Raw genomic sequence first — 25,022 nt, 5'->3', positions numbered from 1 at the left:
CGAATTTATGTAAATGGTAAATGTATAGTTATGGAAGTTTAAGTATTTTGTGAGCTTTATATGTTTTGCCAGAAGTTACTGTAGCAGGGTATCAATACCTATAGCAAGGGTATCGATACCCCTGAAGCAATCTGGAAAAATTTTAGCATTCAGTATTGTTCACGGTACTGTTCATACCATATAGTACTGTTCATAAATACGTTTTTTACTTGAATTTTTATAATGAAATATAATTCAAAAAATATGTGATTGTATTTTTTTTAAAATGAGTTCAAATGTTTTGATATTTTGTAAGAATATCGTTTTTAAAAGTTAATGTGACATCTCGGACTCATATCTAAGTCGGGTACGGGTTAGGGTATTACACGTTTGAACTAGAGGTTTGATTGTGGAGTGATTGTTGCCCGAAATAGTGGTGACACCCAAAAAGTGATCGGTCAAAACGTCCTCTGTAAAACCAAATGAAGGATAATACATCAGTAATGGTCGAAAAGAAATATGACTAGAATTTACCTTAGGGTGATGGTCATCAGCAGCAGCATGCATCGAGGAAGAGGGGACGGTCGAGTACTTCAGGTGAGAAGAAAATTACTGTGATCAAGAGGAGGATGAGAATGCCAATGTAGGCATTGGATGAATGGAAGACGAAGGTGACCATGGTGGAGACGGACGATGGTTGCGACTAGGTTCGATAATGTCGGGATGGCATGACCGATGATTAATCGATTGAAGAGAGGCAGGGGATCATTCAGCTAACACGTGTGGAGGAATTTGGCTCTACTGCCAATGTTGATGACATGTAGGAGGCAAAGTTGGGATAGGTTCAGAGTTACTAGGGACCTTTACGAATGTCGTTGGAGCGGTGAAACGCGACGTCCACCGAGGACGATTGGTTGAATGGAGGACCAATCATTACCTTGGTGGTGAGTGCAAACCATTTTTCGATTTTTGTAAGGTGGTTGAACGATGGAGATTGGAGGTTGGTGTTGGCGTACGACTCAAAATAGAAGGGGTGCAAGCGAAAAGTCAGCAAAGCAAAATGAAGAGATAGGAGGTGAAGAAGAAAAAAATGAGGTGGGTTAAAATAATAAAAAAACAAAAGATAACGTTTTTAGGGAATTTTTTTAAACTTACATGATGATTGGACAGGTTTGTTTCAAAATTTGAAACACTAATTCCTATTGGCTAGTCAAAGTTGTGTGATTTTGCTAACGTTTGTCGCGCTTGATAGAGGAACGATACCATGCGCTATGCTTGATGGAGGAACGTTAACATGCTATGTGTTTAATGAAACAGTGCACCTTTATTTGGAGAAAATTTTCATGCCTGTTGCTCGACAATTTGTCCGAAACTTGGTTATTTAAACTAAAATCTTTGCTTATCAACTTCGATTCAAACTCGAAAAAAATGCATATGTTCCTACAAAAAATTAAATAAAAATTATTTTTAGCAAACTAAAACAAGAAATCAAAGAATAGAGATAAAAACAAATAAAATAAAATAAAATAAGTGGGTTGCCTCCCACAAGCGTTTTGTTTAACGTCGTTTAAGCTCGGCGACCTTTATTTTTCAAATTCTTGGTTCTTCCAAACTGATTTCGTCAATAAGTCTGATTGGTGCGCTTTCGTAAAAAGACTTGAGCCTCTGACCATTTACTTTGAACTAAGCACCTGAACTATCTTCAACTTCCACGGCTCTATGAGGAAAAACGTCGACTTCCATCAAAGGTCCAATCCACATAGATTTAAGCTTTCCTGTAAAAAAAAATTAATTTTGAGTTAAACAGAATAACTTTTAGCCCAACATAAAAAGATTTAAATAAATGAAATTTTTTTGTCATGAAACACCTTCGTTTTTTCTTTATAGTGTCGTACGTTATCGTATGCTTTTCAGCTAATCTCCTCAAGCTATTGGATGTGTAATTTTCATGCCTCGCCTACAACAATCATCTCCATGCTACACTCATTAACAATCCAATACACGTTATGCTTAAGCTCAACCGATAAGTGGAAATATTTGCAGAAAACAAGTCGATAAGTGTCCGCGAATTTTGACTACTAAATATGGTCACGAAAATATATGTAAGTATACACAATCGAACAAGTAATACAGTGATGAGTAAGTATTGTATCCACAGGGATTGGAGAAAATTTATAAGTTCTATCAATGCAATTTACTATTTCACCTAAGTATAGTTAGTGATAGTATTTACAAATAAGAATGTTGTGGCAAAATGAAATGGATGTTGGTGGGAATGAAATGATGGTGTAATAGAATATGATAGCAAATGGAAATGTCATGGCAAAGCGGAAGGAAATGTTATGACAAATTAATTTGTGTTTAGTGTAATCAAATGAAAATGTAAAGGCAAAACAAAATGTAAACACTGGACTTGAATAAAATGACTTGATAATCCTCACACAACAAGCTACTATGGGAATGAATTATAGGAGTCACTTAGGAAATTTAAGTCTACTTCTCATGATGGTCTTACTTTTATGCCTTACTTGTCCGACAAAGTTTACTAACAGTGACCTACTCTATCTCTAATCAAGGGACTCGACAGGTTCAAGATGCCATGGCAAAACCTATTGGTGTTAGCAAGTGTAGGGATCCTATTGGTTCAGATAACAAACTATGTCACGACAATACCACTTAGCGGCAACACTAGCATCTAACCTCTTGACCGAGCACTACTACTTTTAGTCGATTGAAATCCTAGCCTTATGTATAAGTTTGTATTAGACCTAGTTACTATCTAGAACCCATTGCTTATGTATATCCTCCCTAGTTTCTCTCGAACACTAAGGATATGCTACTTCATTCTCTCGAACACTAAGCAATCTCCTAAGGAATGACTACTCTCATAGCTCCTACAACCTTAAGGCATTAAAAATCATAAACAAAACAAATAACATCATACAAAAACAACCAACTATTAAAATAACACTTAAATATCCATAAGGAACTCCCACCAAATAAGACTAGTTCATGGTGGGGTTCGAATATTCCAAGCAACAAGGCAAGAAATTAATATGTCCCATACAACACAAATAAGATAAAAGAAAGAAAACAACAAAGGGAATGAGGAAAAGCCTTCGACGTGCACTGACAAAGCTCCCCTCGACCACCACAAACTGCCTCAGCTTCCTAGCTCCTCTCGGACGCCTAGCTCGCCACTCTCTAGCTTGTTAATAAAGGAATGCCACACCAAAAATGATTGACGAAAAATGATAGACCTTTTTCTCTATGAAATTAAGCTATTTTTGGTACTTTGCCAACTGATGGATATAGAGTGAAAGGTGGAGCAGTTGCAGGTGCACCAGTTAAAGATGATTGAAACCCTGGAGGTGCACTAATTGAAGATGATTGAAACCTTAGAGGTATTTAAGCTACTCAATTTGATGTTGTTGAAGGTTCTTGAGGTGCACTTGATGCAGGTGGTGTGTTAAGCCTTGAATTGCCTCTGACTTGACCTCTACAAGTCCTTATATTGTGGCCTATTTTTACCCCATTTCTTGCACTTAATTTCTAGGGTTCTTTGCCCCCTACTAGGACCACTTTCTTGTTCATCAACAATCTTTTTCCTTTGTTTTTTAGGTCTACCAAGTGGCCTCCTTTAAATTGGAGAAATTATTGGCTCCATTGATGGGATTGGTTCTCACTGATTTGCTCTTCAGTTGACCTATAGTAACAATGGTCAACATAGTTCTCTGGCTTTTCTTGAATCAATTGCATGACTGAGACAAAATGTTCACATGGATCCCCATTGAGAAACATAAATGTATTAGATGACCATTTCCGAACAACATATGCAATTGTCACACTATTACCTTATATGACACATCAAAATCACTGTTATTTTTTAACAAAAAATTACCAAAATGAAATTGAAACGTAACATTAGGTATGATTTAAAAAATAGTTGAGTGACCAAAATAGAACAAAAATGATATTAAGATATTAAATATGTATTTTGCCATATTTATTTTATATATAAATAACTATATCTTATGAATATAAAACTAATGACAACAACTAATTAGTCTAGTGGGATAAAATATTAGATCTTTAAGTAAGGTTTGGGGTTTAAGTTTTAGTTTTTATGAATAGAGCAAACTGGATTAAGAGAATTGTTCTTGCCTCTGTAGTATTGATCGAGATTAGTCGATCAATATATCAGATACCGGTGATTTAGAAAAATATAATATTACTTTTTAAATAATATTATCTAGAGTTAATTGCATCACATGCCTCTAAACTATGACCCTCATTCTAAATTGTTCATTAAACTTTTGAATATTTTAATTGCATCCTCAAACTATGATACTCATTCTAAATTAGTCCTTAAACTTTTGAACATTCCAATTTTATCTTTAAACTATGACCCTTATTCTAAATTAATTCCCCAAACTTTTAAATATTCCAATTTCATTCCCAAATTCATCCAAATATATATTTAGTTTTAACCATGCTTTAACTTGGACTTTATTTTTTTCAAACATATAATAATATAGCTTGACCTAAAAATTTTATTAACATGGAACATGATTTTTATATACATATAATTTGGGATAAAATTGAAATGTTGAAAAAGTTTATGGACCAATTAAGAATAAATGATATAGTTTGGGGATGAAACTAAAATTTACAAAAGTTTGAGAACAAATTTAGAAGGGTAGTCGTAGTTAGGGATGAAATTAAAATATTTAGGCGTTTAGGGACCAATTTAAAAATAGGATCATGATCTGAGTACATATGTTGCAATTAAGTCTGATATTTACAATGTTATTAAAATCAGACCAGACCAGTCGATTCGACCGATTGAACCGGAAACCGGTTGCCTGTTCGGTCTGGTTAACTTCCAAAATCGGATATGCACATAACCGGTAGAACCGGCTGAAAACTGGCAAAATCGGGGTGAACCAGCTGAAAATCGGTGTGAACCACCATTTTTTTTTCTTTTTTTAAAAAAAATTAAACCAAACGACGGCGTTTGTTAAACGAGCCGAGTCGAACTCGAGTATTGTTGAGCTCGACTCGAACTCAAAAACTTTAAAAGTAAGCTCAATTTTACTCAAAAACTCACAAGCTAAAAATTATCAAGTTCAACTCGAACTGGAAATATAATATTGAAACTTGAACTCGAAAAGGCTCGAACTAAAAAAAAAATTAAAAGCTCGATTGAAGCCTAAAATTCGAGCTCGATTGAAGCGAAAGAATAGTTCGCTCTGTACTCACCAAAAGACTCCATGATTTTGAATGTCAAATTACCTCTATTATTTATAGAAATCAATTGGGATGATCTTCTATGTTTCTTAGCCATGTGGGATTGTTTGTTCTCATATTTTTACTCTTTAGACTTTTGAGATGCTCTTCTATGTTTCTTAGCCATGTGAGATTGTTTTTTTTTAAATTAAACCAAATGACATCGTTTATTATGATTTTTTTCAGTCCCAAATTTATTTTTTGAATTATTTTATTTCACTTGATTTTATAGTTTTTAACTTATATATGTTATGACTTGTGATATTTTTATACCTTTTAATATTGTAAACTTAAAAAAAGTCTTACATATATATTAATATTGCTTTTAAAATTATGTAAAATTTAAAAAAAAAATTATTTTATATAAAATTCGATTCAACTGCGGTTGAATTCGTCAGTGAATCAGTACCTTTATCGGTTCAATGTCTGATCCGATTTTAAAAACATTGGATATTTATAATATCCATAAAGATTATATGCCTTAAATAGATAGCGTACTACATACTTTCCACCACGACAGCTGAGCTTAGTTATCCATCTCTCTTCGTTCTTTGGTCATGGCTATCATTTCAAGTTATTCCAAAATCTGGTCATGCTTTAGCAACGATACCCGCCGGACTGATGATTTCGCACGCCTCCTTTTCACCTTCGTCGGCGTTTTCGTGGTTTTCCGGTATTCATTTATTTGCATCAAGTTAAAAAAAAGGAAACCCAAAATCACCACCAGGCCCTCGAGGCCTCCCGATAGTGGGAAGCCTACCTTTCCCTGAACCCGACCTTCACTCTTTTTTCGCTCAACTAGCTCGCACCTACGGACCAGTCGTCAAACTCCGGCTCGGAAGCAAGATCGCTATCCTCTTCTCCTCCCCGTCCACCGCCCGACAAGTACTCAAAGACCAAGACATCATATTCGCCAACCGTGACGAGCCGGTGGTCGGCCTGTTATCAACCGGTGGTCGTGATATAGTTTGGAGCCCCTACGGATCTCAGTGGCGGATGTTAAGAAAGGTAATGTGTTCTAAAAATGCTAAACAATGCTACTTTGGACAAGATGTATATGCTCCGCCGTAGAGAAGTACGGGAAACCGTGGATTACCTATACGGTAACGCCGGAGCGCCGGTGAATCTGGGATGCCGGAGCTAACTCCGGTGCGGAGTTCAAGCAAGTTATGTCCGAAATAACAGAGATTCTTGGTCTGCCTAACATTTCCGATTTTTCCCGGTGCTTGCCCCTCTTGATTTGCAAGGTCTATGCAAACGCATTTCAAAACCATTGGAGAAGTTGAATAGAATCATCGATGAAATGATCGATCAACGGTTAAAGAAAAGTGAGAAGTCGTCAGGGGAAGTGGAGGACTTTTTGCAGTTCCTGATACAGTTGAAGGATGAAAATGATTCCAAGACAGCTCTCACCATAGATCATATCAAAGCCTTGCTCTTGGTGAGTTTTTTTTTACATTTGTTTGTATTAACTGAGCTTAAACAGTATCATATATTAATAGGGATAATCATTGCATTCGGATCAAGTCAGATCAATTTTTTTATTTGGTTAAAGTAAGAACAAGTATTCAAATTATGTATTGTTTTTATTTTAAGCATCTCAATAATTTTTTTATCAAACTATTGTATTTAATCATTTTAAGTCCTAATATTTTTTGTCCTGTAAGATGTTGACATATCATATAAAGTTAGGTACTTATTTTGACAAAAATTAAGTTTAAGTTGTCAAAGTAAAAAGAGTCCTACTTTAGAGACTTATTTTGACAAAAAATATTTAGGTACTTAAAGTGATTACATATAATAGTTTAAGGATTTAGTTTGATAAAAAAATAATTTAAGTACTTCAAAAAAATGACATTTAGTTTGATAAAAAATAATTTAAGTACTTAAAACAAAAAAAATGACATTGAGTAATTTTTTTAGTTTAAACCTTTTTATTTTTAAAATTTAAATTTGATTTAAGTCGGATTTTTCTAAAATGTTTTAAAGAGTGATTGAGTTGAGTTTAGACTTAAATCAAATTTAAATTTTAAAAATAAAAAGGTTTAAACTAAAAAATTTATTCAAATTATGTCATTTTTTTTTGTTTTAAGTACTTAAATTATTTTTTTATCAAACTAAATGTCATTTTTTAAAGTACCTAAATTATTTTTATCAAACTAAAACCTTAAACTATTATATGTAATCACTTTAAGTACTTAAATTGTTTTTGGTAAAAATAAGTCCCTAAATTTTTCATTATAAGTCAGATTTTTCTAAAATGTTTTAAAGGGTGATTGAGTTGAGTTTAGACTTATAGTGAAAAATTTCAATTTGATCCAACATAATGTTATATTTATCTTTTATATACTTAAAGTGTGGTCAATTTTTGACCTAACGTTTTATTATATTTATCTTTTATATATTTATAGTGAAAGATAGTTATTTTCATTTTTCTTTATTATTTTAATCAAAATGTTTTATTTTGGGTTAAAAATATTTTTGTAGATAGAAATGATTAGTCTACAAACTATTAACATTTTAAAAAAAATATTTTTTTTATAAAATAAGAAATGTTGGGACTCAAATTATCCAAAAATATGAAATATGATTTGAAGTGATTATTTAATTAAAGATATGTATTTTTATCTTAAAATAAAACATTAGAAGTAAAACTACTTAAAATAATATAAGTCAAAATAATTATGAAATAAAATAAAATAAATACTCTAATAGTTTTTTTAACTCATTTTCTAAAGTATTTTACTCCTACATTTTATTTTGAAAAATAAAAAATCTTAGGCTCTAAAATAAGTGTTTTTCACCCTAAAATAAAATATTAAAGCTAAAATATTGTCAAAGTGATTATTCAATCAAAAGTTAAGAACATGCTTCTTCTTCTTTTTTAATGAAATATTAGGCTAATAAAAAAGAATCCAAATAAATATCTTAATAAATATTAGGGGTTAATTTTGAAAATAAGTCAATAATTATTTAGTCTTAAAGCTTAAACACTATTATCTACTAATCCAATTTTATGTTTTTCCTAATATTTGGCAAGGATATGGTGGTCGGAGGAACGGATACATCCTCCAATACAATTGAGTTCACATTGGCCGAAGTCATAAACAACCCAAAAGTAAAGGAAAAAGCACAGAAAGAACTAGACGAAGCAGTCGGCAAAGACAACATTGTGGAAGAATCTCATATCCATAAATTACCATACCTACTCGCAATCATGAAAGAGTCGTTGCGTTTGCACCCGGTTCTTCCTCTGCTGGTCCCCCATAGCCCCAAAGAAGCCTTCACCGTGGGGGGCTACACTATCCGTAAAGGTTGTATGGTGTTCATCAACGCGTGGGAAATTCACAGGGACCCTTGCGTGTGGGAGAACCCGTCGGAGTTCAACCCTGACCGGTTCTTGAACAGCCGGTGGGATTTCAGTGGGAATGACTTCGGTTATTTTCCTTTCGGGTCCGGGAGAAGAATGTGAGCCGGTGTGGCAATGGCTGAGCGGATGGTGTAGTAAACGATTGCCACGGTTTCGCATTCTTTTGACTGGAAAGTGGCGGAGGAAGACAAGTTTGATGTTTCGGAGAAGTTCGGGATTGTGCTCAAGTTGAAGAATCCACTTGTTGCCATTCCACTGCCAAGGCTATCAAATCCAGCTCTCTACCGGTTGGAACTCTAGATGGATTGGTATGGTACTAATGAAAAAAATAAGAACATATAACAGTATCATATGTTCATAAGACATAATACATATATGGTCCGGAAATAATATTTTCATATACGAAGGTTAATCTCACGAAGGGATATCAATTTTTCTCCCACCGCCTACATTTTAACATATTGATATCAGACACATACCCTGATCGTATATGGTACCAAAAACCAAGCATCGGACTTTTTCTGATCAATAAAAAGGGATGGTGCATTGTGGATGAGGAAGAGGACCAACTTAGCATGCATAAAGATCCGAACGAACTTCGCCGTCCCTTGCCTCGAATGCTAACGAACCAGCCCTTTCTGCTGTTGTTGATTCGATGTCATCTGTGACCATCTATGCGACCATCATCGTGTATCGTAACGACATTTATTAGCAAGGCTTCTCGCAGATTAATGATTATGCTCCATAAGATCGGCAAGTGTTATCCTCCCACAGTTGCCGGCATCCAGCCTATCGAACGTCTCGCTGATCTGCATAATGTCTTTTTCTGAGACCTTTCCCATCTCCTTCAGCTTGTATATCACAAACTCGGATTTGCTGCATACAGAAAAACAATATTAGTACTAAACAACGAATCAAGTAAACTACGCATTAGTTCAACAGTAAATGAATAACTAAAAACATCGAGATCGATAATCGAATTTCTGGAAATAGTAAATTTAGACATATCATGGACTTCAATTGGTCGTACTATCAATTCCTCGTTCGTGCTCAAGTCCATGAAGCAGCAAATGGAAAGATGGAGAAACAGAAGAATAGAACTTACAACTGGAAATAAATTAACAAACAACTGAATCCATTACATATTATATGCAAAAGGGCAAAAAGCGTCATCTTCGATGCATCACTGAATGGCTGGCTGGCTGTCCCTTGTTCCCCTTGTTCCCATATGTAATGGGGTAAGGGGAGGTAAGATAGTAGGCTGACCCTAACACCAGGTTGAGAGCAGCTTCCGTAGAAGACCTCCGAATTATGAAGCGACTATTTATTGCACTTGAATATCATCGACACCCCATGTACACTATATGGTCTGAGATAATCATAAAATGTAGTCCGTACGGTAATCGAAGCCAAAGATAAACCGTGCTGACCAAGAAAACTAGCATTGCGACAAGAAGAAGCAGTATACATTCCTTGCTTCGGTTTGTCCCCGATAAAGTATTTCAAAGTCCCGCATGCATAAAGACACAGTTCTGTAGTCTATACTAGGCAGATGATTATCATAATTCGGATAAGTTATTCGGACGGAGAATCTGTTATCTGAAAATTTAAGCAACTGCGTGTTAATAAATCCACCATGACTCTGAATACGAGTTGTTCAAGCCCCAAGTAAATACATATTCTCCATAACCTTTAAACTGAAACAAAGCTAAAAAAAAGTTCCAACACAATCAAATGTCAACTAATTAACTAAACACTAAATCAGTTACCGACGAACTACTAGCACAACTTTACAAGATGAAGATCAAGTACTAACAAATTTCATAAAACAGCATACCTCACAAAACCGTTGTTGTCAATATCAGCCGCAAGAAACTCCGAGACAGTCATGTCCTGTCCGAGCACCCACTTCGCCATGCTCCTATGCCTCTTATCCACTCTAGCCTCGGCCAAATACAGAAACGCTCGAGCAACAGCCAGAGTAGAAACGAGCAACCAAATAGCAGCGAAAATCCTACCAGACATCGTCTTAAACGCCCGATCACCATATCCGACCGTAGTGACCGACATAACAGAAAGGTAAAAGGCATCCAACCAGACAAGACTCTCAACAAAATGCATAACACCAACACCAATTCCAATACAAAGAACCACAACTCCTAATGCCAATCCAACCTTCATTCTTATCCTCATCCTCCCCTTTTTCACATCAATTATATAAGATCTTGCAGAATCTTTCTTTTGACCTTCATGTTCAACGGTTCTCAACAGATAACTCTCTTGCAAATCAAGCACATAACAAACCATTGCACTGAGCAAAATATCAATAAAACCAAATCCAACCAACACAAACAGTATGGAAAACAACTTGGTAGCCACACTATTAGGGATTATATCACCATATCCAATTGTGCACATAGTGACAACACAAAAGTACAATGCATCGACAACCGGGTGAGTTTCATTACCCAGAAAATTATGACGGTTAAACCAAAAGATAACGACACCCAAAGCCAAATACAAGACCAAAAGAAGGAAAGCTTGTCTTACAATGGATTGGGAACCCGATTGAGGCTTGGGAATTGATGAGCGGACGATATCGTTCAAAACCGCCATGGCGGGTGCCGTTTTGGACCTGTGAAGATTGGATTTTTCCCGTGTGAAATCTGGGTCTATTAACCATGAAGCTGTTGAGGGTGAGTTCAGTTGGTTTTGTTGCAAAAGAGGATCTTGAGAAGAAGATGAAGGAGATGAATCGAATGGAGATTGGGAGGAAGAAGGAGATGGGCCGAAGATCAGTCGTTCTTTTAACTCCGATGGGGTTAGAGGGATTGGGAGAGAAACTTCATCGTTTTCCGGTAGAGGGAAAAGAGGTGGAGGTGGCGGTGGTTTTTCCGGCCACTTGCGTAGGGAAGCAACGGATCATTATCCATAAGGAAAATCGTCTGGAAAAGGTTAAAAAAACAGGAAAGAGAAAATAAATAAAAAGAATCCGACATGAACAGAAGCAGGAAGAAGACCAGTGTCTTTTTCGAAGTACATCCGTCCCGTTTAAGCAAATGGAGGGACTGCGCGGGTGATTGTGTTTTGTGTGTGGAACATAAACCTGAAAGAGGACAGGGTAAAAGTCGTATTTTGCTTGAACAGAAATGAAAATTTCTATATTACCATAAAAATAGGAATCTATATTATGTACTATATTACTGCATTTACTTCTTTTGAAACAAAAAACCGTGTTGTCATTCAAATGCAGTACGTATACATATACATTGACGGAGCTACATTCATACTTGGAGTCTTAATTCACACCTAAGCTATTTTAGATTTTTTTTTATAGAATTATTAAAAGTAAATTGAGTAAAGTGCACAAATATTCTTTTAATTATATAATATAATCTTGTTGAGTCTTTTAATTATTAAAAGTTATAAAAGAGTATTTAATTATAATTTATTGTTTTATTGAGTCATTCAATTATTAAAAGTTACAAAATGATCACTCAACTATTCATATGTTCTAATTTTTTTTTACTGTTAAAAATTTTAGGACCTTCTGAGCAGAACATTAACTTGTTGACTCCAATATAATAAATCTGATCCCAAAACTATTTAAGTTGTATTTTGTGCATCGAGTCTCTATTTATATTATGTTATCGAGTTAATGCTTAAAATATTATGTCGTTGAATTAATACTTAAAAATAATAATGATATTAATTAATATCATTAAAATATAATTTTATCATATATCAATCGATATATTAATATTCAATTTAACTATCATGTAGTTTACCCAAATAAATTTAGCTTAAATTTGAGTTGAGATAATGCACGTACGTGCATTATGAAGAAAGTATCCGTGGTTTCTTTTTAGACTTTGACGTGTCCTTTTAGATTAGATTTCCAGAGAGGAATATGCCAGCTGAGTGCACGCGCTGTTGAAGAACGCGTGTAGTTGTGATTACGAAGGAAAATAAAAGTCTGCGGCTACTGAAGTAATTAATGACTGGGTGCCAAGGGATTTGAGCCAAAAATGCCAACTGGCCTGCGAAGAAGCTGTCCCATTTGTCATCTAATTCAACCACTAATTAGTTGCAATTATTTAATGCTGTCACCTTTACATCATGCTAAAAGCTTCAATTATAGAGCTGTTTCAATTTTTTTCAATTTTATCTTTAAACTTTGACCTTCATTTTAAATTAATTTTTAAAAAAATTTAATATTCTAATTTTATCCTAAATTATACGTATATATTAAGCACATCCTTTGTTAATAAAATCACTGTACCAAGTTATATTATTATATATTAAAAAAATTACGTTTAACTATGGTTGAAACTAATTATATATTTTGGATTAGTTTAGGGATGAAATTGGAAGATTCAAAAGTTTTGGGATTAATTTAGAAAGAGGGTCATAGTTTCGGGATGAGATTATAATGTTCTAAAGTTTAAGAACTACTTTAGAATAATAGTCATAATCTAGGGATGAAATTAGAATATTTAAAAGTCTAAGGATCGATTTAAAATGAAAGTTATAATTTAAAGACACACAATGAAATTAACTCGATAGAAAAAATTAAACAAATTATTTTGGTTGACATTCATTTTTAATGTATCAATATGATAATTAATATAAATTAATGAAGTAATAGGGTGTGATTGATCTTAAATTTCGATTTATTTAATTCTTAAATATAAATTATAAATTTATAAATCTAAAAAATATTAATAAGAAAATTTTGAATAAATGAGCATTATTTAAATAAATAAAAATAAAAAATATTAAAATTATGGAAATCAATAAAAATTTAAAAATGTTTAAAAAAACCATTAATGAGAAGTATTAAAAATAGTATAGCAAGACGATAAATTTTTTTAAAAAAACAAAATTCTTTGCATATTCACTATTTTCAACTGAAAATTTATATCTTTACATCAATGTTTATTTATTATTTTTTACTATATTAATATCCAAGGACGGATGCAACATTTTATATTAAGAGACGAATAAGATGGACGAACTTAAGTTTATAAAATATTAAGAATAACAAAAATATATTTTTAATAAAAAAATACATAAAAAATTAAAATATATAATAATTTTAACTTTTAAAGGATGATTGTATCCATCCGCTCCTTTTGATCTATCTATGTTGATATTGTTTGAGTCATACTCAAGGACAGTCGTGATTAGGCAATTTTATTGAAAAATTACCCTGACATATTTTATTTACGTGTCAGATATCATTTCAGAAAATTTTATCGATTTTATATTTTTTTAGTTAAACCGAGGATGATGATCCGAGTCTTTATGGGATGTATGTAATATCTGTAAAATTTTTTGAAACGATGTTTGACAGGTAATCAATTTTTGTTATGGTGATTTTTGTACAAAATTACTACAAAAATATTAAGGAAGTAGTTTTTTTTTTTTGAAAAAAATATAAATTTAATTAGCCAATTATTTTCATTTCCTATCTTCTGGAAAATTAAATTCTATGACCATAAAGAAAATAACGTGACTTTCACACTTATCATTTTCTTCAAATAATTTTTTTCTTTTTTAATAAAATTTTCATTAAATCCTAAAAATAAGATAATAAAATACCTTTTTTTTATTCAATAATGATAATAATAATAATGAAAAATAGTGTCAAAAAATTTTATCTCGTCTATTGATTTTGTCATTATTTAACCAATAAACTAGTGATGCTTACCTTAGACAAGACCGACGTTGACCTTGATGATTAAGTTTTTATCATTGATTTTTCAAAAAATTATTTATTATTATTATATTTTTAATTCGTTTTATTTTGATAATTGAGTTATTAATTTGTATTCTTTTATTGGCATCACACATTAATAAAAATTTAATGAGTTAATGCTAGTGAACCTTTAAATGTGTGTCATCCCCTTAAGCAGTGTATCCCTTTAAACCAACAGTGATTTATAAGAATTCACTAATTATTCATTCAATCAGCGTATCAGAAACATATTAAAATATAGATTTATAAGAATTATATACTCGATATATATATATATATATATATATTATCTCAACGTATATAAGAATAACTTTGAAGCTCAATTAAATTTAAAAACATATTTAACACAAAAATGTTGGTTAAATATTGACAAAATCAAGAGACGAGATAAAATTTATTAGCAATATTTTTCATTATTATTATTATTATTGAAGAAAAAAGGGTATTTTATTATATTATTTCCAGGATTTAATGAAAATTTTTATTTAAAAAAATTTAATTATTAGAAGAAAATGATATGCGCGAAAGGCACATGATCTTTTTTATGGTTATAAGAATTAATTTTTCAGAAGATAAAAAATGAAAATAATTGGCTAATTAAATTTTATTTTTTTCAAAAAAAAAAAACAAAACAAAGCTACTTGGCGTTTTTACACAAAATCACTCTAAAATTAATTACCTATCAGACACTATTTTAAAATATTTTACGAATCTAACACTCATTCTATAAAAGTCCGCGTCATCATCCGCGGGGATTTAACATAAACTAATTATCTACAAATGCTAAATCGGTAAAATTTTAAAAAAATATCTAACACGTAAATAAAATATGTCATGGTGATTTTTCGGTAAAATCACCTCGTGATTATGTATTAATATTTTTTAACATTTTCGGTAAAGTGTCAAATAATAACAAAATCGATAGAAAAAATAATAAAACCGGTAGCACATTTCCTTAGTCGTATATTAAGGCTGCCGCACGTGAGATTTTCTCGACAAATGACTAGTTTTTCCTTACGAGGTCTCGGTTGGCTCATACCAAATCTCTATCTCAACAATATATGATTTTTATAAACTTCTAATCCTAAATAACACTTGTTATAAGTGGTTAAATAAATCGTTGTTATTTTTAGAGATTACGGTTCGAGCATCAACGACTGCATTGAGTGTTCATTACCAAGTGGTTAAGAGTATTTAAAATAAATACTACTTTACAATCACCTCAGTTTACTCAAAATATATGGATTATTTGCTTCGACTCATTTTTCTTATCGGAAATGCAAAATTTTCATAATAATTAACTATCGTCTTTTATCAATTATTACTTTTTATCTATCTATAATAATCGTAACTCAATTATTTTCATCGATAAATCTCAATCATTTTTAAAAATTATAATAAATTAAGCTCAATTCCGTTCAAGTCTCCAATCATCCTTTAAGCAATGGCATGACAAACTTCCTTCAATCCCTCAATTTTATATAATTAGCTTATGTATCACTCTATGGATACCGTTAAACGCCAGATTTGTCCAAAACAGAGAGAATTACACTGATGCCCTTCTTGATAGACTTGTTGCTCTCCTTCCCCTATGTAATTAATGTAAACTGCTAAACATCTTTGTCCAGAATTAATTCCAACATGGGGGAACTAATTGCTTACCATTACCGGTGGAAGCGGACCAATAGTTTTATTCGATTCTATTTTTCTATTAATATAGTATGGGAAAATCTCGAGTACAGCAGTCTTATTATACAGCTAATGAAATACATTATCATTTTTGTTATTATTTTTTAATAATATGGGTAAAAAATTATCAAAAATATTATTATTTCTATCGGTTTTGTTATTATTGGCCGTTTTACCGATTTTGTTAACATATCCGATAAAACGCTACCTAAAACATTATTTTTCCTACATGTTTTTGTTATTATTGGACACTTTACCGGAAATGTTAAAAACATTAATGTTTTAGGTAGAAATAATAATATTTTAGTAATTTTTACCGGTTTTGTTAAAATAATAATAATAAACCGGTAGTGTCTTTCTTTAACCATATATTAAAGCTGTCGTACGATAGGACTTCTCATATCCTACTGAATCAAATAATCTATCAAAACTAAACCGGGTTAGCATTAGAAATTGGTAGACGTTTTCATTTTTAATTAATCTAGCGAACCGAATTAGTTCGGTCAGAGAACGATTAATATTTTTTTCAATATTTGATTAACGGTTAATTCATTTTAAAATTGGTTAATTAACCGAAATTATTAAATATTAAATATATTATATATATTATTTACATATTTTAAGCTCAAACACATTAAAAAATTTATTTTTTAATCACACTAGACTCATTAAATTATTAACACATGATTAAATTTTAGCCTAAATAAAAAATACTTCTATTATATTCAATTTAAAATAATTAAATAAAAATATAAAAAATTCGATTAATTCAGTTAATCAACTGAAATAACCGAACTTTATTCAGTTCAATTAATATTTTCAAAAAGAAAAATTTGGTTCGTTTCAATTAACAGTTAAAGAAAAAAGTTCAATTAATTTAATTAATGGTAACTTAATTTGGTCGGTGGTCGAATTAACATTTTGAATATTAAATTGAATTAATATAATCGTATAAAATCAATTTATTTTGGGCGGGCTTGGTCGGTTTATGTGAACCAATGGTGTAAAGAAAAATGGGTTTTCTCATCTTCCCTCGGTTTTGACTCATTTAGGGTTGTTCACACGATTAATTAGGTCATCGACCGAATATAATTACCATTAATCGTATTATACGAACTTTTTTAATCGTTAATCGAAACAAATTTTTTTTAATATTAATTATACCGATCAAAGTTCTATTATTACGGTCGGTTAACCAAAATAACCGAATTTTTTTATAATTTTTTATAATTAGATTAATTTATTATAATTAGATTAATTTAAATATAATAGATGTATATTTTTATTTGAGTTAAAAATTAATTAGGTATTGATAATTTAATGAGTCTAGTGTGATGAAAAAAATAATCAGGTATTCATTTTTAATGGGTTTGAGCTTAAAATATGTTTATAATATATATAATATTTAATAATTTCAGTCAATTTTGGTTAATTAATCGATTTCGAACCAAATTAACCGTTTCCGACCGAACTAATTCAGTGACCGACCTAATTAACCGAACTAATTCAGTTCGATCAATTAATTCGGTTAAAACCGAATAGTTAACACCCATATCATTTACTATGCCCTTCATTATCATATTCAAATGAAACTTCCACTTCAAACCCCTTTAATAATATGAGTACATCACTCTTTTCCTTTATAAATCTGAGATAAGTTGCACTCTTTTCCTTTATAAATCTAAGATAATATATATTTAAAGATTTTCAACAACAATAAACATTGATACCTCTATTTGTACAATATTTGAACTTAAAATCTCAAAGATTAACCACAGACCACTCAAACAATAACATTGCATCACTATTAGAATCAAAGGATTTGTATAGATTTCTGTTTTAGCTCTAATAGCCATAAAAGAACATTCCTATAATCAGTTAGGAATATAAGATTTTAGGATGAGACTGTAATTCTTTTTAAAAAAGTATACTAAAATTTAAATACAAAATATAAAATGAAATCATCACTAAAAATATATAAAAGTGTCTAAATTCTATCAATATTTGAAACCAGTATTTCTCAATCCACCCCTATCTACCATGTCGTAACCAGTTTTCGCCCGGGTACAAATTTTACTTGGTTGGAAAAAGTAATATGGATAAAAAATGGTGTTTTAGAAATATTTTGGAGTCGCCATCGGCCTTTTGGGTTAGGTAGGTCGAATACTTAAAAATCATCTTTTAAAAGAGTTTTTAAGAAAACATCGATTAAAAGATAAACTGATATGCGTTTTAACCAAAAATTCGTTCTTTTTTAATAATAAAAAGGGATTCGTGGTCGGTTACGTTTAGGGAAGGATTAGCACCCCTACAACGCCCAAAATTGGTACTTTTTAATTATAAATTGTCTCTATTATTAGAAATTTAAAAATTCAAAATATATTTAATTTATAATCCTATTATTTTAAGATTATAATTATGAAAAATATATATTAATTTATATATATTTATAAATAAAATATTTATTTATTTAGAAATATCATAAAAGGACTTCTAGGTGCCTTAAGACATCTCTTTTCTTTTATATTAAAAAATAAATAAATAATTAAAATAATTAAAATATAATTTATACAATAAAATATTTATTTATTTAAAAATATCAGAAAATGAACAGCGAAGTAAATCGGTGATTGAATTTGTGAACAGGTGATTGAATTTCCTGGGGTATAGAGGTGAACTCAGGAATATGAACAGGTGTAACATCCAAAGAATTTCTGGGGTTTTCAACAAGACTCTTTCCAGCGGTCTGGTGCTTCTCAATCATTTCTTTCATATTGTTCAGTAGATCGATATGAGAATTTGTGATATTAGCTTCAATTTGTGCCAACTTGCTCCATCTCAAAAGGATTATAAATTAATTTAGTGACTAAAATGTAAGGATTACAAATTATGATGGCTGCGGAAAGGGTTTAACTTTTAGTTAATTACAGACAGACCCCTCCCCAAAACGGCGTTGTTTGGGGAGGGCTATTTAAGCCCTTAATCGGCTGGCCCGAAGGGCCAGATCTCATTTCTCTCATTTTCTTCCTCTCTCTAAACTGAGAGAGTTTAAACTCTCTCTCGGTTCTCTCTAGCTTCCCTCATCGGAGGGAAGCCGGTTACCGGGCGACAGCCGTCTGCCGCCGTAATCCCTGCCGCCGGCCACCGCCTCCAGTGGCCGGAAATTCCCAAATTTACCTAAAATATAGATCTAAACACCCTAAGACCGAATCCGGTCTTTGTTTTCCCTAAAAACCCTTAGGTTCCTGTAGATCTAATTTTTTTTACCTCCGAACTTTTGATTCCACGGTGGTTCGGCAGCTCTTCGATGGTGAGTTTCTTCTCTGTTTCTCTCCTTCTGTCTTTCGTTTTCTTTGGATATGGTTGCTCTCGTCGTTACTGTGTTGTGTATTTCTGGGTATCTTTTTTGTTCCTCCTCTTTTTCGTCTTGCAAGTGATGGCTTTATAGCCTCGATGAGGCCCTCGTCGGACCGGGTATAAAGTCGAGTTCGGTGAGTCACCGAACTATGTGGTGACTCACCCCTAGAGCTTGCTACGTGGGCGGCGGGTGTTGAAGCAGCAAAGCTTCTGGAGTTTTCAGCGAGGCGGCGGCGTCGTGGCTGAAGTGGGTTCGAACATCTGGCTGCGAAAACGTCGGCAATAGCTGTTCTGGAAGCGGCGGCTGGGACGTGGCCTTAGGGTTATGATACCCTAGGGTTTCATCTGCTGGAGTTATCTGGGCCGTTGAATCTTGCCAGATCCAACGGTAGAGAAAAAAGGATGCAGCTGAGAAATGTGAAACCCTAGGGTTTCCTCTGCATCCGGGCTGTTGGGCCAGAGTTGGGTCTGGGCATGTTGGGTCACTGTTGGACTTGATCTGGGCTCTGGGATCTTGTAATTGGGCCTGTTTGTAATAATATTAATTATTTATTTAATAATAATAATAATATAATATAATATAATAATATTAAAACAAAATAATAATAATAAATAAAACAAATGAAATAAAAAAAACTAGTGTCTTCATACCATAAAACTTATTCGTCTTGGTTTTTTGTAGACCCATTTTCAATGTGTAAAGGAGATGGACGATTATATATGAAAACTTTCTATTCCCATTTTATCTTTCTATTAAAATAATACAAGTTGGCGGACGAGCAGGCTTCTTGAAAGGAGACACAATAGATTTTTTAATTAATCACTGGTATTTAATCTATTGATCGATTAATCTAGATCGGGTATTGTAGAGGCGAGGGCGACCCTCCCAACCCAGTTTACTCCATCGCAAACGGTAGGATTCGAACCTCTGACCTTACTTAAGGGACCTAGTGCCTCATCCTACTAGACCAATTGGTTGTTCTAAATTTCACTCTATTTTCTTTCCTATTTTAATTTTAAATTCATCTAAATTTCAAGGTTTATGACAATTTTACCGTCATAAAACTAAAATTCAATATTCTAGTTTAAACGAATAATTATATATATTCTTTTTAATTTTTTATGATTAATTTGTACAACTTATTTTTTGAAAAAACCATTGATTGATTAATAATTAACTATTCTATCTGACGAGATAAATCCAGGTGAATTGAAATGTTGACATAACATTTTCATATATAATTAATAGTTTAAAATATGACATGTTATATATCATATCAATAAAAGTATTTGTTAAATTAAAATCAATTAACAATAAGTAATTAAAATTAAAGATATAGAAGTATGAATTTAAAACTAATTATTTCACTAATGTGACATATTATCAAATTAATGAGAGTTAATGATTCAATGATTAAAATATAACAAATCGATAATGTAAGTAATTAAATTTAACTTTTTATAGAATTAGTTAGCAAAACTGAACAAAAGTGACAATTCTTACCATTTACCCTTTTATTTTTTTTTAAGTGTTGAGCTTTATTTCAGGTACATTTTAAATTACTTGAGCATGTACGATAATGCTTAATTAAAGTTGATTACTATTGATAAGAAAAATAAGGTTGGGGTAGAGGTTCACTTATTCTGATTAGGAGATAGAGTCACAATTGGTGGTTATGTGAAGAAAGTAGAAAATAAACAAGCTCAGAAATGTGATGACTAGTTCGAGAGAGAGAGAGTCTGAGTTTCCTTCTCCAGCCTTATATGGTGGCTTATATACAAACCCTTAGTGATGGTATCAGGCTTAGGATGATAATGATTATTCATAGGTTAACACAGTGAATAGATCTGACTGTCGGATAGTAGAATTATATTGTCATGATCGCGAGGATCTACTAGATGTCACTTCAAGAGACTGTAGTTGACTAGGAGATATATTGATTTAGAGGCTTCGTGTAACACCCTATACCCAACTACGCAGGATGACCCATATATTATGAGTGCACATTAGATTTCGATCAAGTCAGACAAATCAAAAGCCATAATCATGCATACCAAGTGGAATAAATTAAAAATAAAAATTCATCTTGAAATACACATCAATGATAGATATACCATAATCATGCTTACGACAGTTGTACACTCATGCATCGCAAGATGAACACTATTAACTATGTAGGGGTAAAATAATCATTTCACATGTCATTATAAAATCCATGGAAAATAGAAATTTAAACTTACCAATATGTATTTCTAACCTTTAATTAATCACTTGTAAAATTTGAGCTTAATCTGACATCATTTAGGGACTTAATTAAACATGCTTAGTTTAGGGACTAAAACATAAACTTTTCAAAATATGAAAATAAAACAAAAACATGAAATTGAAATCTACATTATTAAATTAGTGATATATAGAGTCATAGAACAAATTTCAACAAAATCTGACTTAAAATGAATCATTAATCGCAAAATCAAGTTTCTGGACCAAATTGAATATATTTTAAAAATTTAGGAACCATCCAAGGACTTGGGGAAAACTTTAGGACTTTAATGAATGTAATTTTACATATTTTTATCGATCTTACAATGAAGGAATCAATCCCTTTTCACAGAAATCAATCCTTTGCAAAACAGTAACTAAAAATGGAGATAGGGATTGATTATTTGCTTGAAGGGATCGATCCTTTTGAGCAAGGGATCAGTCATTTTTCTAAACAAATGAAGAAAATGCATATTAATGAGCAAGAATATGCATCCAATTGGTCATGAAATTGATCCTAGGGTCTACGAACATGCTTGGACACGCTTAAACCACTTAGAACATGTCATAATACATATGTAGCATGCTCCATAACATCATTTAATATAACATACAAAGATTTGGCATTCAAAGTCAATAATTGCATAAAAAGCTAACGTAATTAATCTAACCATTTTGTGCATCATTGGTCATTTTATGCATCCTAAAGGCCTAACAAGTTAAGTTCACTTAATGTCACTTGTCTAAATGGTTAAAGCATTTATTTAAGGCATATAACAACATTTGGTCATTTAAGGCATACTGGAACATATTGCATAACATGAAATTCAACATCAAAATATATCATTTCATCATATATTCAAGGATCAAAGTTCAACATAGGTCATTAAAGGTCACTTGTGCACTAACAAGTAGCAAATGTACAAGCCAACACATATCCAAATAAAGGATTCCATATTGCCTCAAAATGAAATCAAGGTTCAAAATAAATTTACAAATGCCTCCTTTCTTTGATCATCACCAAGTGACTTGCCTCTCAAGCTCTCAAATCAAAACAACGAGTGTGAGCTATAAAGTTCAGCGAATGACTAAACATTCAAGTATGATGCACATGTCAATGTTAAAGGAAAACAACCTATATGCCATGAAACCTCACTTGTTTTTATCTCAAGGATCATACCATAATGTCATGATTCAATGCTATTTAATGCACCATAATTACAAACAAATTACAGAATATAAACATGCTTAAATACAACATATTCACTTCTGTCAATCACATACACTCATGCACAATTACCTTTCTTGGAATGTTCACACGCAACACACATTTGTTTCCATATAAGATCAATGGCATTTGTTCGAAACACAAGTACTCATTGGATAAACGGACTCCATACCACTCCTTTTATTTTGGACTCACATAGGTCCCAACTTCCACATTTTGGAGCAAATCTCAACGCACCAACCTTACCTCGTATAATCTTCTTGGAGCAAAACCTTACCTCGTTACCTTTACACATATACTTATAAAAAACATAGAGTTCTCTTTCCTAGGTATGCCTTTCATATCCAAAGGTCCCAGTCAATCAATCCAAGTTCATCACGAGTAGTTAACAATCGATGCATAACATAGACATATATATTTTCTTAAACATAATTTTACAAACGAAGGATGGTTGTCATGATCAACCCAAATAGAATAGTAAAGTGTCTCCACTCATTCTTAGACAACGAAGTGTCTCCACTCGTCCATGGATAGTAGATTGTCTCTACTCATCCCTAAGCTAAATATCACATAGGCTTGAAACATAATTTTCCAAAACGGTTATGCATCAAAAGCAACTTATGCAATCCACATATCATAAATCGTATCACATATCCAGTTCACCTTCCATAAATCACATTCCTCCAAAGCATCATAATTCATAACCAGCTCATCATGATACATGTACATTCACAATGATCACTTACATCTCATGCTTCATAACTCATAATAAATCATGTTTCAATGTACATGCTTGCAATAACCACTCATATTCAATTCATCATAGCTCATAATTAACATACTTAAATATACATGCTTGCAATACACCACAACTCGTGATCATCTTATCATATTACACATGCTTGCATAAATCATATTCTTTCAATGCCACAAATCATGTCATAAAATACATGCTCTTTATAATCACTTACTTAAATCAAACATCATGGATTTACATCATTAATTATAAACAACAATTAAAAAAATTTAGAACCTTAGATTTAAAGTTCACACATACTAAACTTCATTCAACATTAAGCACATTCATCACAAGTGAATGGACAGGCACTCACCTCAGTGACGAAACCATATGATCTGACCCCAAACGCTAACCAAATGATCACCAACAATTGATGCACCATTTTTAGCAAACATACACACATTAGGTTCCTTATAAATCAATTCAACATGTCACAATACCCTTCAAAACAGAGCAGAAAATTCTGCTTATAAAACAGAACGAAAATCGAACAAAGAATCCAAAAACCTAACCATCCACGCGATCTAAACATTCTAACTTGAGAATCTTTTCTTCCTAACACTTAAGTTGATCCCTAAACAATCAAAAACTTGATTTAAAACCCAATAAATCTACCAAAAATAACAGCTAACACAAACATTCCCAGATTTCCAAAAAATAACTAAAATCATCATTTCTTGCTCAAATCAAAATTGAAATAAAATCCATTTGAAAAACTATTTTAATAACATTATAATCAACCTTTAAGCATCTTAAATCCATTAAGAATCAATAGAAATAAAAAAATACCCCTTTTATTTGTTCTGAAAATCATTCCAAAATGAAATATTACCAAATCACTTATGCAATCATGTATTACCCATTGATATCAAAATCTTTTTAATCAACAAAGCTTAAGGAAACCAAGGAAATAAGCTTACTTTGCTGGAAATGGAAGGAGATAAGATGGAAAAGATGGAATATGAAGTTGGAGAAGAAGTCTAAGATACCTCTAAGAAGAATCGACCAAAAATGATGATTAAAGAAGATGGAAATATTATAAAATTTAGAAAGGGATGATCAAAAGTGAATCAAAAATCAGCAAAGGAGATGGGCATTTGAAAGAGGAAGTTTTGTTAGACATGAAAAGGAAAATCAAAAAGCTATTTTTAGCCAAGGCAATGATAAAGCCCCTGGACTTGATGGATTTTCTCCCTATTTCTTCAAGTCTACTTGGTCTATTGTGGGTGAGGATGTTATTCCAGCAGTAAAATTTTTCTTTCATAATGGTTCTATTCATCCGACTTT

The 25,022-nt window shown here is 32.0% G+C and overlaps 1 protein-coding gene and 1 pseudogene across 1 annotated transcript; one reads left to right on the top strand and one right to left on the bottom strand.

Annotated features, from left to right (window-relative positions):
• The first annotated feature begins 5,788 nt into the window (after window positions 1-5,788).
• Window positions 5,789-8,938, top strand: LOC120217421 (annotated as a pseudogene).
• Window positions 8,939-9,014: 76 nt separating this feature from the next.
• LOC120218166 (two-pore potassium channel 3-like) lies at window positions 9,015-11,586 on the bottom strand. The gene is given in 3 exon segments (XM_039215136.1): window positions 9,015-9,514; window positions 10,476-11,529; window positions 11,532-11,586. Coding segments are annotated over 3 exon segments (1,242 nt in total). The 5' UTR covers window positions 11,572-11,586; the 3' UTR covers window positions 9,015-9,366.
• Between the last annotated feature and the right edge of the window lie 13,436 nt (window positions 11,587-25,022).

Source organism: Hibiscus syriacus, unplaced genomic scaffold (genome assembly GCF_006381635.1).
Source record: "Hibiscus syriacus cultivar Baekdansim isolate YM2019G1 unplaced genomic scaffold, ASM638163v2 tig00000773_pilon, whole genome shotgun sequence".
NCBI classification, from domain to species: Eukaryota; Viridiplantae; Streptophyta; class Magnoliopsida; order Malvales; family Malvaceae; genus Hibiscus; species Hibiscus syriacus.
Note: the sequence above shows the minus strand (reverse complement) of the source record. Positions and strands in the feature narration are given on the sequence as shown.